General features: G+C 44.3%; 2 protein-coding genes across 5 annotated transcripts in view; one reads left to right on the top strand and one right to left on the bottom strand.

The window, feature by feature from the left end:
* tpmt (thiopurine S-methyltransferase) overlaps positions 1-4,508 on the bottom strand; it is a 44,934-nt gene extending 40,426 nt beyond the window's left edge. The window contains exon 1 of one of the 2 annotated variants that reach the window (XM_033013819.1): positions 4,410-4,508. The gene's annotated coding sequence lies outside the window, so the exon portion shown is untranslated. Of the gene's footprint in view, positions 1-4,359 lie in introns of both variants that reach the window. The other variant, XM_033013812.1, reaches the window with a different exon arrangement.
* A 768-nt stretch (positions 4,509-5,276) lies between these two features.
* Positions 5,277-14,036, top strand: part of kdm1b (lysine demethylase 1B) — a 72,792-nt gene continuing 64,032 nt past the window's right edge. For 2 of the 3 annotated variants that reach the window (XM_033013755.1, XM_033013738.1), the window contains exon 1: positions 5,277-5,410. In XM_033013755.1, coding sequence (XP_032869646.1) covers positions 5,392-5,410 — 19 coding nt within the window. In that variant the 5' untranslated portion in view covers positions 5,277-5,391. Of the gene's footprint in view, positions 5,411-5,768; positions 5,860-14,036 lie in introns of those variants that run through there. The other variant, XM_033013764.1, reaches the window with a different exon arrangement.

Genomic DNA, 14,036 nt, shown 5'->3' with positions numbered 1-14,036 from the left:
CCTGCTGCTCTGTGACTCCAAGTTGTCTCTGTACCTCCGTTTTGCGTCCTTAACCGCCCTTCGCAGTCTGTAAGACTCCACCTTGTAGACGTCCATATTTCCGGATGCCGGGCTCGAGTTGCAGGCACCAGTGCGAGCATTCAAGGCAACACGAACGGTCCTGTCCACCCAGGGTTTTTGATTCGGAAAGGTGCTAACCCTTACCGTGGGGATGATGTTGTCGGCTACTGTTGCGATGAAGTCCGTGACTGCTTCCGCGAACTCACTGACGTCACTGGAACTTGCTTGGAACATAGTCCAGTCGACATCTGTCAGTGCATCTTGCAGCATGGCCTCTGACTGGTCGGACCACCGCTTTACGTCCCTCGTCACTGCCGCTTCCCGAACTATCCTCTGTTTATACTCTGGCAGCAGGAAAATGGCAGCGTGGTCAGATTTTCCTAAGGAAGGGAGTGAAATGGCCTTGTAGCCCTTCCGGAACGGCGTATAGCAGTGGTCCAATGTTCTCTACCCCCTGGTGGCACACGTGATGTGTTGGTAGAAGTTCGGCATGACCTTCTTGAGATTTTATTTATTAAAATCTCCAGCCATCACCATAACCGCATCCGGGTTCTTGTTTTGGTTTCGACATAGCACAACGTGAAGGGCCGATAGTGCCACGTCGGTGTCCGCATGCGGTGGAATGTAGACGGCTGTGACGGGATTCGGCAACCGAATGCGGCCCGTAACCCAAAATCATCCGGCCCCCAGGCAGATTTTTCCCCCGTAATCATCCGGTCCGCCGAGCATGGAGCTCTGGCTGTACCGCATCCTGCGCAAAGCCGCCGGCACGGCCGCGCACCTTCTGTGAACACGTTTAAGAAAGAACTGCAGATGCTGGAAAAATCGAAGATAGACAAAATTGCTGGGGAAACTCAGCGTGTGAGACATGCAAGGATTGCCTCACCCGCTGAGCTTCTCCAGCATTTTTGTCTACCTTCATAACAAGAGGATTTCTGTATTGGAGTAAAGAGGTTCTTCTGCAGTTGTATAGGGCTCTGGTGAGACCACATCTGGAGTATTGTGTACAGTTTTGGTCTCCTAATTTGAGGAAGGACATCCTTGTGATTGAAGCAGTGCAGCGTAGGTTCACGAGATTGACCCCTGCGATGGCGGGACTGTCATATGAGGAAAGATTGAAAAGACTAGGCTTGTATTCACTGGTGTTTAGAAAGATGAGGGGGGATCTTATAGAAACATATAAAATTATAAAAGGACTGGACAAGCTAGATGCAGGAAATATTTTCCCAATGTTGAGCGAGTCCAGAACCAGGGGTTATTTATCCACCTACAGTTATCGAGTACCTCTTTTTATCTATGGAAAACAGCACTGGACTTTTACCTGCCCTTTCAATTCATTATTCAATGGCAAACGCATTTCCTTTATGAATACCAATGAAGTTATTAATTTCAGACTTCACCTATGCCTTCTGGCTGTATGCACAAATTGCCTGTTGGCCTTGATGGTCCCTACCTTGATGGTCCTATTATTTCTTATGTCGTTGTTATACATAGAATATCTTGAGATTTAGCTTGATATACTTATAGAATGTCTTGTGATTTTCCTTAATCATGAAAACAGGTGATTTCTTGTGATCCCTTGTTATTTCGTTTCTAATTTTCTTTTAAAGCATTTTTTAAAACACCTGTCTTTAGTTTAATTTGGAAATACAACGTGGAAATAGGACGTTCGGCCCAGAGTCCATGCAGACCCGTGATCACCCTTTCATTATAACCACTCTGGCTGTTATTGTCCCTTCAGCTCTCGCTCCTATCTACCGTAATTTCTCCTCACTTTTGGAATTCTGAAGTAGGCTAAATGTCTCTCACGCTTGTCCCGATTTCCATAATTATTTACAGCGCAAAAATTGACAATTTCGGCGGGTTTTAACGGGCCCGCTACGCTGGAAACAATGGTAAGTGCTTACCTGCAGTTCATCGTGTGTACTCCATTTGGCGTAGCATAGGAACAGTACGGGTCATGGGTCGTGACCCGACTGCCGTGAAACCTCCCTATAGGTAGGTTACATTGCTTACCTTCAGCGGCGCTGAAGTTCTGCCACTGGCCGTGTGCACGATTTTGGCTCCTTTGAGGGGGTGCGGGGTTAAAACGCGGTGTTTTCCTACCTTGTCCTGGATTATATTTTGTTGGAGTGCAAGCTTTTGCTGAAGAATTGTTCCGACGGACGTTCTCTGTATTTTTTTTTTTAATCGCCCGACAAGTTCAGCGCTGGAGTAATTTTAAAATCAGCTTCTAAAGCCGTCAACGCCGACAACGGGGACGGATTTCACATACGGGACAGGTAAAGGAAAGCCGTTTATTTTATGTATAAAAGTGCTCCTTAAGATGCCTTTAATTCACATTTTACGTTGCGAAACGGTGATTTTTTCCCCCATACGAACCGGTAGTATTTTTCCTGCCGATATGGGGTTTAAATTCACCGCAACCGTAACGTTCCAAATGATCGCGTTCCAGAAAAACACACTCGCAAGATGATTCAAATGGCCATTAATTTACAGGTATTAAACATTAAATTCCTTCCATTTGGCCTATAAATCCATGACAATGAGAGTTAAAAATTATGTTATATTGTGAATTCTTGTGTGAATGTTATTTGGACACTTATGCTATTTAAAAATGTTAATATATTCTTAAGAAATTGATAGATGTTTAGATCTAGTAATTGAAGTTTGTAATTAGGTAACTAACTAATTATATGCTTTAATTTCAAGTCATTCAAGTAAGATCGTTTCATATTTGGTTCAGAATGCTTCAATCTATAATAACTGAATTTCTTTCAGTTCTCTTAATTTTTAAGAAAGTTATGGGCTTTTGACTGTCCTCGATCACAGCTTTTGAGTTAAGTCAATGGAAAAGCAATAGGGAACAAGATGCTAATTTCCAAGTATGAAAATGGCCATAACTTTTTTAATACTGAAGATATGAAAGTGAATTAGGTGTCAAATTAAACTTCTTTTTATGCTTTATCTGATAGGGTAAATTGCAGACTTGATTTTTAAAATCTCAACATTTTGTAACATTGCTACAACAAGCCAAATTTGAAGCTGGTACGACTTGGGTGGGGTGGGGGTGGAGGAGAGAGAGGTAATTGAACTTAGATAAATCAACATCATTTAACTGGAGTGTAAGCTGCCCAAGCGAAATATGAGGTGCTGTTCTTCCAATTTGCATTGGGCCTCACTCTGACAGTGTAGGTATGTTGCAAAGCCTACCTGAAGCGTCGCTGAAAATCTGTCGCTGCGGGTGTGCGCGATTTTGGCGCCGTTTAGAGGGGGCGGGTTTAAAAAGCGATTTTCTCTAGGCTGTTCCAATCGAAGATGTTCAGCCTTGTAAAATATTAACGAAAAATCGCTGAAAGACCCCGTCGCAAAAGCTATTATTAGTTTTAAAGGCCTTGAATAATAGTTATAGTAGTTTAAAAATCAATCTCTAAACCCGCGACCACTAGCAACCGCAGGGTCTCATAAAGCAGACAACTGAAGATAAGCTGTATATTTTTACATTAAAAAGGGCTTCTAAAGATCCCTTTATACAAAGTTTAATATTGCAAGTAGCTCATTTTGGGCCCATTATATCCCGCAGTATTTTTCTCGGCATTTGGGGGCACAAATCTACCGCAATGTGAACGTTCTAAACCAGCGCGTTCCACAGGGACCCACTGGAAAGCTGATTTAAATGAACTTTAATTTACAGCAATTGAACACTAAATTCCTTCCATTTGGTCTATAAATTAATGTAAATGAGATTTAAAAATCATGTTTTATTGTGAATTATTTGTGAATATTATTTGGACATTTAGGCTATTTAAAAATGTTAATCATTTATTAAGAAATGGATAGATGTTTAGATCTAGTAATTGAAGTCTGAAATTAGCTACAATTAGGTAACTAACTAATTATATGCTTTAATTTCAGGTCATCCAAGTAAGATTATTTTATATTTGTTTCAGAATGCTTCAATCTATGATAACTGAAAATTTCATTCAGTTCTCTTAATTTTTAAGAAAGTTATGTGCTTTTGACTGTTCACGATCACAACTTTTTTGTTATGTCCATAGAAAATCAATAGGGAACAAGATGCTCATTTCCGAGTATGAAAATGACCATAACTTTTTAAATACTTGAGATATGAAAATGAATTAGGTGTCAAATTAAACTTATTTGTATGCTTTATCTGATGGGATAAATTGCAGACTTGATTTTTAAAATCTCAAAATTTTGTAACATTGCTAGACAGTGGAGGAGGCCCAGGACGGAAAGGTCAGTTGGTTTACGTTTGGTCTCGTATACCCGGCATACGTTTGGTCTCGCCGCTGTGTCAGAGTCGGAGGGCGACCGGACACACTTACCCTCCGGTATAAGATCTTTGACACTTACTGATGATGATGAGATGGCGGCGTCGGACGGGCGCGCGGGTTATATAAATCCGGCCGTTGAGGGCAAAGATCATAGAGCTCCTCTATGATCTTTGGTTGAGGGCGGGGGAGGACGGGGGCGTGGCATGAGGAAGGGTTCGTGACGCGTGGGAGGGCGGGGGGCGTGGCATGGGGAAGGGATCGTGACGCGTAGGAGGGCGAGGGGCGTGGCATGAGGAAGGGTTCGTGACGCGTGGGAGGGCGGAGCTTGGGTCGCGCAGGAGGGAGGACGCACGACGCGTGGGGGAGGGGGCGGGGTTCGGATCACGTGGGGGAGGAGGGACGCGCGTGGGGCGGGGCGAGGATGCAACGTGTTTGGGGGGGGGGGGGGCGGGTCACGCTCGCCTCTCTCCCGCCCGCGCGCGTTGAGGGCGAGCGAGCCCGAGCTCCTCCCACAGGCCGAGGGGTTGCGAGCGCGCGCGCGCCCGAGCTGCGTCGTGCGGGTGAATATGCCAGAGGAAGGAGGGGGCGTCCGCTCGCGCGGGTGAGTGGGTCGGGGAGCGCGCGCGCCCGTGCGGGTGAGGTGAGGGGGGGGGGGGGGGGGGGGAGGGGGGGGGGAGGATCAGGATAGAGGTGGGGCGGAACTGAGGTGATCGGCGCAGGGAGGGTGGGAGAGAGGGAAGAGAAGGTGCAGAGGAGAGAAGGAGGGACAGAGAGTGAGGAGAGGAGGGACAGAGAGTGAAAGAGAGAGAGGGACGGACAGAAAGGGAGGCCAGGGTTAAGAAGAGAAGAGGGACAGGAGGGAGAGAGGGAGTGACAGAGGAGGGAGAGGGAGTGACAGAGGAGGGAGAGAGGGAGTGACAGAGGAGGGAGGGAAGAGAAAGAGAGAGAGAGGAGGGACGGACGGAGGTGGAGGAGTCAGGGAGAGGGAAGAGGAGGAGGGACGATCGGCTGGCAGGCTGGCAGCCGCGCCACCATGTATTATTCGGACACAGGTAAAGTGCTGCCGCCTGCTTGCTCTCGCCCATTTCTTTAGAGTGATTAAAACAAGATTTTATAAAGAAAGATCTATTTTCGTCCGCCGCCCCGCACGCCAGCAGTCACCGGGCCCTCTACTGGGCCGATCGGCCTCTTCCTCCCCGGGGGCTGTCGTTTACTCTCACTCCCATCCCCGCCGCCACCGTGTGCGAGGATTAGAGGACATCAAAGATCTCCACACACCGGCCTTGAACTCAGGCAACGTTTTCCCCGAGCCGAAGACCGCATAGACAGACCTAGCAGGATTAAAACCACATTGTTGTCGGCAACAAGGCAAGGTCAATGTTAACGAGAAGTGGAAATTGACTCCTGTTCTTGACATTGACCAGCCATCGCAGTCTCATTGTTTTGAATCGGCATTTCAATGGAGATTTTTTTTCCCTTTCCCGTTTGCTTACTTCAGAAGGTATTTTCTTCAGGGGCACTTTAATGTAATCTGATCGCTTTACTTTGCATACATGCTCTTTGTTTTGCCTTTGTTGGGTGCAATGTTTACCGGCAACAATGCACACAAAGATTTTCCGCAAAGACGGAACAAACTGAAGATTACTCTTATCAGTGATTGTCATGAATAATAATCGGTTGGGGGTTGCATTTTAAATTATTGATTAATTTGAATGTAATAGGCCCATTTAATGAGTTGTATTTTTAAAAGCTTGGAGGAAATGTTACATTGTTTAAACGTCAGAAAGTTATTCTTCAGTTAACTGCAGTTTTCCTTCATGTAGATTTTAAGCAGTTTATGATAGAGATCGTGGGAAAGTAATGCACATTTTTGTATTTTAATTTGTGCTGTCCATGTTTAACATTTGTATTGAAACTAGATACTTCTATTATCCTGACAATTGCCACTAACCTTGCTCAACTAGAAAAAGTAAGGTGTCTATAACAGAATTTTTAATTTGTATCCCTTTTGTAGCAGATGTGATTTGTTGGAAGGATGTGTGTACATTACTGTATTGAATATCAATGTTTGTGAAAATGGTAATATAAATTACTGTTCCAGATATTCCAATGGGCAGCTTTATTTTGAAATTATGATGCAGGATTCCTTGAGTGAAGCATAAGGAACAGGAAATTCTGACAGAATTTCTGCCATCCAAATATCGAAGCTCAAATAGTGTGTTTTTTTGCGGTAGGAATAATGGCTCCACCATGAGGTCTCTGCATAATAATTAGACAAATTGGACAGAAACTTGCAACAACATTCTTTCGTTTTAAAATAAGGAAGTTGCAATTTGATATACATAGAAACATAGAAAATAGGTGCAGGAGTAGGCCATTCGGCCCTTCGAGCCAGCACTGACATTCAATATGATCATGGCTGATTATCCAAAATCAGTACCCCGTTCCAGCTATTTCCCCATATCCCTTGATTCCCTTCACCCTAAGAGCTAAATCTAACTCCTTTGAACACATCCAGTGAATTGGCCTCCACTGCCTTCTGTGGCAGAGAATTCCACAGATTCATAACTCTGGGTGTAAAAGATTTTCCTCATCTCAGTCCCAAATGGCCTACCCCTTATTCTTAAACTGTGACCTGGTTCTGGACTCCCCCAACATCAGGAACATTTTTCCTGCATCTACCCTGTCCAATACTTTTATATGTTTCTATAAGATCTCCTCTCATCCTTCTAAATTCCTGTGAATACAAGCCCAGTCGACCCATTCTTTCATCATTCGTCAGTCCCGCCATCCCGGGAATTAACCTGGTGAACCTACGCTGCACAGCCTCAATAGCAAGAATGTCCTTCCACAAATTAGGAGACCAAAATTGCACACAATACTCCAGGTGCGGTCTCACAAGGGCCCTGTACAACTGCAGTAGGACTTCCTTACTCCTAAACTCAAATCCTATTGCAATGAAGGCCAACATGCCATTGACTTTCTTCAGTGCCTGCTGTACATGCATGCTTACTTTCAGTGACTGATGTACAAGCACATCCAGATCTCGATTCACCTCCCCTTCTCCTAATCTAACACGTTTCAGAGTATAATCTGCCTGCCTCTTCTTACCACCAAATTGGATAACCTCACATTTATCCACATTATATTGCATCTACCATGCATCTGCCCATTCGCCCAACCTATCCAAGTCACCCTGCAGCCTCATAGCATCCTCCCCGCAGCTCACACTGCCACCCAGCTTTGTGTCATCTGAAAACTTGGAGATGTTACATTTAATTCCTTCGTCTAAATCGTTAATATATTGTAAATAACTGGGGTCCCAGCACCGAGCCTTGCGGCACCCCACTAGTCTCTGCTTGCCATTCTGAAAAGGACCCGTTAATTCCTACTCTTTGCTTCCAGTCTGCCAACCAGTTCTCTATCCATGTCAATACCCTACCCCCAATACCATGTGCTGTAATTTTGCACACTAATGTCTTGTGTGGGACCTTGTCAAATGCTTTTTGAAAGTCCAGATACACCAAATCCACTGGCTCTCCCTTATCCATTCTACTTGTTACTTCCTCAAAAAATTCCCAAAAATTAGTCAAGCATGATTTCCCCTTCATAAATCATTGCTGATTTTGACCAATCCCATCACTGCTTTCCAATCCAAGGAAATACATTATCCGTCCAGTGATCTTTATACTTTTGCTGAGGAATATTGCAGTCAAGTGAAGACGGAAAGTTGCATTATTGTTGCAATCCTGCTATTGAGGGAGTGCAGCGTAAGTTTACAAGGCTAATTCCCGGGATGGAGGGACTGTCATATGCTGAGAGAATGGAGTAGCTGGGCCTGTAAACTCTGGAATTTAGAAGGATGAGAGGATATCTTATTGAAACATATAAGATTATTATGGGTTTGGACACGCTAGAGGCAGGAAACATGTTCCCGATGTTGGGGGAGTCCAGAACCAAGAGCCACAGTTTAAGAATAAGGGGTAAGCCATTTAGAAAGGAAACACTTTTTCACAAAGAGAGTTGTGAGTGTGGAATTCTCTGCCTCAGGGAGCGGTGGAGGCCAGTTCTCTGAATACTTTCAAGAGAGGAATCTTAAAGATAGCGGAGTCAGGAGATATGGGGAGAAGGCAGGGATGGGGTACTGATTGTGGATGACCAGCCATGATCACATTGAATGGCAGTGCTGGCTTGAAGGGCCGATTGGCCTACTCCGGCACCTATTGTTTGTATGGCCATATTCATGATCCTTTCAAAAATAATAGTTTTCAAACTCCTACAGGCCTTACCCATTTATTAATATCTACATTATTACATATTTAGTCGCTTGGCAATGCTCATTTTTATTTTCACCACTGGCAGTTGCAGCATCAGCAGACATGGAATTCCGTCACTCAACTACTCCAGGGCGCTATCTCCATTTTGTTCTTTAAAAACCTGATCAACGTTTCGCAGTTTAAAAAAATTGGTTTAATAAATCATCATTAATGAGTCTTTAGGCTATAAATATTATGCTTGCATTTATAGAGCCCCTATATTATATAATGCAGGGATAATATTTATTGCCCAAGTAGCCATTTGACACTGAAATTCTACATTTTCATCATTTTGTTTACTGTAGATGATTCATGCTTTAAACATCTTGATTCATACTTCCTGCCTTAAACTGCTTGTTTCACTCATGGATTCTCCAATCTGATTGAAGAGATGCACATTTTATTACATCATTGATTTTTTGGGGGGCACTGTGCAGAAAAAGGATGATGAGTAAAGTTAAATTGCCTGTCAAAAGCCCTCATAAGTTTGATTATGATGAATGGCAAGTGCCATTCCTTTTCCACTTGTCACACCATTGAGGCGGTGTCTCATGAGAGATCAATTTCCCACATTTAACTTGATTCCACATCCTTTCTGCAATGGCACCAATCTGGTTTGTGTTAAGTGTATTAGCTGAACTTGTCCTTTTTAAATGAATCAATAATTTTCTTTTAAGATTTAAGTAACAACATACCCTGAGTGAGAAGATAGTATGGAGATATATCTTTTAGCTAACTATCTTATGTTGAAATTACATGGTGGGTTATTTTTGGATCACTGGTGAAGCATTAGCTCTTGTCTTTGTCAGTGGAGAAGGCTGCCGAAATAGTGAATGCCAATGTGTACTTCTCTATCTCTGCCTGGTTCTTTTCAGATATTGAGTCAGAAGGGGATTCCTGGCACCCAGTAACTCTGATATCATCAATCTGGTTGAGCATCTCACATGACTGCAGTCATTTTTAATTATTTAGGAAAGAATTGCAGATGCTGGTTTAAATCGAAGGTAGACACAAAATGTTGGAGTAACTCAGTGAGACAGGCAGCATTCTCTCCAGAGATACTGCCTGTCCCGCTGAGTTACCTCTGCATTTTGTGTCTACCTAGCATTTTTAATCTCTTTAAGCGTTCAAGTGTAAAATAAAGATGGAAACTTGGCAATAATTAAGGTAACCTGCAAAACCATAAATTTAAAATGTATCCATTATATTGAAATATATATGAGAACCATAATATTAATACTTGCATATGTTTAGGGTCACTAGGGAAATATGCTCACTAAATATGGTTTGGTGCATTGCTGGTGATATATTTCAATCACATGCATCAAATGACAATGCCCAACTGTTTCAGCTTGATTACATCAGAGAGAAGACTGATAAAAAGCAGTGCTTTTGAGGAAGGATTGAATCACTGACTGCAGTTTCAAGATATACATTTTAAAATTGTGCATGCACATAAGTCGTTTCACTTTCACGACGTAATGAGAAATTTGGAGTCACAGCCACAAAATCTGTGAAGTATTCATAAGACTTTCTGTTCGCTAGTTTAAAAAATTAGTCTACAATTTGTACGTTTTAAATTCTAACTAAAATTACCTGCAGACAACAATTTTAGCTTCTTAGAAATGGCTTATTTTTAACGTATTAATTTCTAGTTTAGTTTATAGATACGGCGTGGAAACACACCCTTCGGCCCAACAAGTCCACGCCGACCAGCGATCCCCGCATACTAACATGCCCTACAAACGCTCGGGATAACTTACAATTTTACCAAGCCAGTTAGCCTACAACCCTGTATGACTATGAAATGTGGGAGGAAACCTGAGCTCCCAGAGCAAAATCCACACAGGTCATGGGGAGCACGTACAAACTCTGTACAGACTGTATCTGTGGTCAGAATCGAACTCGGGTCTCTGGCACTGCAAGGCAACAACTCTACCGCTATGCCACCATGTCAATAGATTTTAGATTGAAATTCAATCCAAGTTGATACATACAAATGTAACATAGCAGCAGTGCACTAGGCTATGCGTACAACACTTGGTTCAGTTGTCTCATATGGAATCAAATTTCAGAAATGAAATGCGATGCGCATTCACTGTTTTCTAAGCTTCATTTGTGTAAGCAGCTGAGGATGAATTTCTAAACTTAAAAACAAAATAAAATTGCATTCCCAGTGCGCAAGCCCAGACTTACTTTGTCCAAATTCAGCAGGTCAATCTCCTTGACTGACTTGTTCCGGACACCATAAATCTGGACTGAATGACAGCAGTGCTTCCAGCATTATAGTCAGAAAGTTTTACCCATGAAATGCTCTTAAAGACTTTGACAGCTAATTTGATTCATATTTACAGATCATTCAAATATTATTGATTTACCATAATCTGCATGGAATTTCCATTTATCTCTCAATCTGCTGACATGATTGCAAACACAAAGAACTGCAGATGCTGGTTTGCAGAAAAATTCTTGAGTAACTCAGCTAGTCAGGCAGCATCTGTGGAGAACATGGATAGGAGATGTTTCGGGTTGGGTCTGGAAAAGGATCCCAACCCAAAACGTCATCTATTTATGTTCTCCAGAAATGCTGCCTGACCCAAGTCAAGTTCAAGTGAGTTTATTGTCATGTGTCCCTGTATAGGACAATGACGGACATAACCCACTGAGTTATTCCAACATTTCGTGTCGTTTGCTGACATGAATATAGGTTTGAGCATAGAAAATAATAGCCAAGCTGTACTGAATTAACATAAATTGAAATTTATTTACTTTGTGATAATACAATGGACAATAGGTGCAGGAGTAGGCCATTCGGCCCTTCGAGCCAGCACCGCCATTCAATGTGATCATGACTGATCATCCACATGATCAGTATCCCATTCCTGCCTTCTCCCAATATCCCTGACTCCGCTATCTTTAAGAGCTCTATCTAACTCTCTCTTGAAAGCATCCAGAGAACCGGCCTCCACCGTCATATGAGGTAGAGAATTCCACAGACTCACAACTTTCTGTGTGAAAAAGTATTTCCTCATTTCCGTTCTAAATGGCTTGCCCCTTATTCTTAAACTGTGGTCCCTGGTTCTGGACTCCCCAAACATCAGGAACAAGTTTCCTGCCTCTAGTGTGTCCAAACTCTTAATAATCTTATATGTTTCAATAAGATCCCCTCTCATCCTTCTAAATTCCAGAGTATACAAGCCCAGCCGCTCCATTCTATCAACATATGACAGTCCCGCCATCCCGGGAATTAACCTTGTGAACCTACGCTGCACTCCCTCAATAGCAAGAATGTACTTCTCAAAACTGCACACAATACTCTAGGTGTGGTCTCACTAGGGCCCTGTACAACTGCAGAAGGACTTGTTTGCTCCAATATTCAACTGCTCTTGTTATGAAGGACAACATGCCATTCGCTTTCTTCACTGCCTGCTGTACCTGCATGCTTACTTTCAGTGACTGATGAACAAGGACCCCCAAACCTCATTGTACTTCCCCTTTTCCCAACGTGATACCATTTAGAAAATAATCTGCCTTCCTGTTTTTAGGATGTTGGAGCATTGATGCTCTATCAACATATGACAGTCCCGCCATCCGGAAGTGGCGGCGCTGGGAACGGCTGCGGCTCGCCTGCAGTCCGTTTGTCTTTTACTTTTTTGTGTTGTTTTTTTTCGTTTTGTCTAGTTACGTTTTTGGTTTTTAGGTTGTGTTTATGTGGGGGGGGGGGGGGGGGGTTTGCTGTCTCTCCCTTCGGGGTAATACGTCCTTTTTGTCGTATCCCCCTTCTCTGCCTCCGTCTACGCTGAGGCCTAATGGCGGAGCCGGCGACCTCGGGACTCTGGAGGCAGCTGACAGGACTCGCCCTGGGCTCGCTCCCGTGAGGGTGGCCCAGCCCGGGGTTGGAACTGCGCTCTCGTGAGAGCGGCCTGGCGAGGGGCTGAGAGACTCTCCCGTGAGGGGCTGTGGCCCGTCGGAGTGGCCCAGCCCAAGGGAGAACGGCGCTCCCGTCGGAGTGGCCCAGCCCGAGGGAGGAACGGCGCTCCCGTCGGAGTGGCCCAGCCCGAGGGAGAACGGTACTCCCGTCGGAGCGGCCCAGCCCAAGGAAGAACGGCGCTCCCGTCGGAGTGGCCCAGCCCAAGGGAGAACGGCGCTCCCGTCGGAGTGGCCCAGCCCAAGGGAGAACGGTACTCACGTGAGGGCGATCCGGCTCGGGGCTGGAATGGTGCTCCGGTGGCTGGGACGGTGTTCTGGCAGCGGTGACCTGAGTCTGGGGTTCAGCCGTGGGCCAGCGGCTGCGTGTGCTGGACTGGAGGGCGGCAGCTTCGACCACCCCCGGGCCGCGGTGTTTGAACCGGCCCGTTTGCGGGGTTCGGTGAGCCGCGGGACTGTTTGTACCATCGCCCGGTGGGGAATCGCCTCAGCGCAGAGGGAGAAGAGGAGGGAAGAGACAGTAACCCTAAGATTTTTGCCTCCACCACAGTGAGGAGGTGCTTGGAGGATACACTGTGGTGGATGTTAATTTGTGTTTATTGTTGTTTATTATTGTATGATTGTATGTATGACTGCAGGCACGAAATTTCGTTCAGACCGTAAGGTCTGAATGACAATAAAGGTATTCAATTCAATTCAATTCAATTCAAAAAAAGGTAGATGCACAAATCCTAACTCCTTTTGCAATGTTTAGTTTTTTAACATCAAGGTACTCATTGCAAGCTCTGATTGGAGTAGTTTTAAATTATGAAATAGTTTCATTGCTCAACTGTTTTCTAAAACTGGCTGTAATCCCCGTGATTTGTAAGGGTCTATGCTGACAACTGTCCGTAAACTGATTTCAGAGATTGCTTGTCATTTTCCAAAGCAACTCTATTAAGTAGCACAATATATAAAGGCTGGAGGAACTCAGTGGACCAGGCCTCATCAGTGGAGGGCAAAGCACAAAGTGCTGGATGAATTTAGGAGGTTATGCAGTGGTTGCCTGACCGCTGAGACCTCTCAGTATTTTGCTTAAGATTCCAGAATTTGCAGTTCCTTGTGTCGGCATCTGTGGAAGAAATGGACAGATGACATTTCCAGTCTGGAAGAAGGCTCATTCTAAGGATGAGTCCAATCCTGAAATGTCTGTCCCTTCCCTCCACAGTTGGTGCCTAACCCGCTGAGTTTCACCAGTCCTTTATTTTTTGCACAAGTGTCCAGACTAAGCAGTTTCTTGTGTCACTAACTGGCTGCTTGCTGTGAGCTGGCCGCTTGTGTGTTAAAGACAACTTATCTGTTTTACCACTGTGGGGATGTTACATGTAAATAGTTTTCAAATACTGATTACCTGCATAATTAACTAGCTGCTACCCCTATTCACTAACCCCTGAAG

Source organism: Amblyraja radiata, chromosome 2, assembly GCF_010909765.2.
Source record: "Amblyraja radiata isolate CabotCenter1 chromosome 2, sAmbRad1.1.pri, whole genome shotgun sequence".
Taxonomy (NCBI): Eukaryota; Metazoa; Chordata; class Chondrichthyes; order Rajiformes; family Rajidae; genus Amblyraja; species Amblyraja radiata.
Note: the sequence above shows the minus strand (reverse complement) of the source record. Positions and strands in the feature narration are given on the sequence as shown.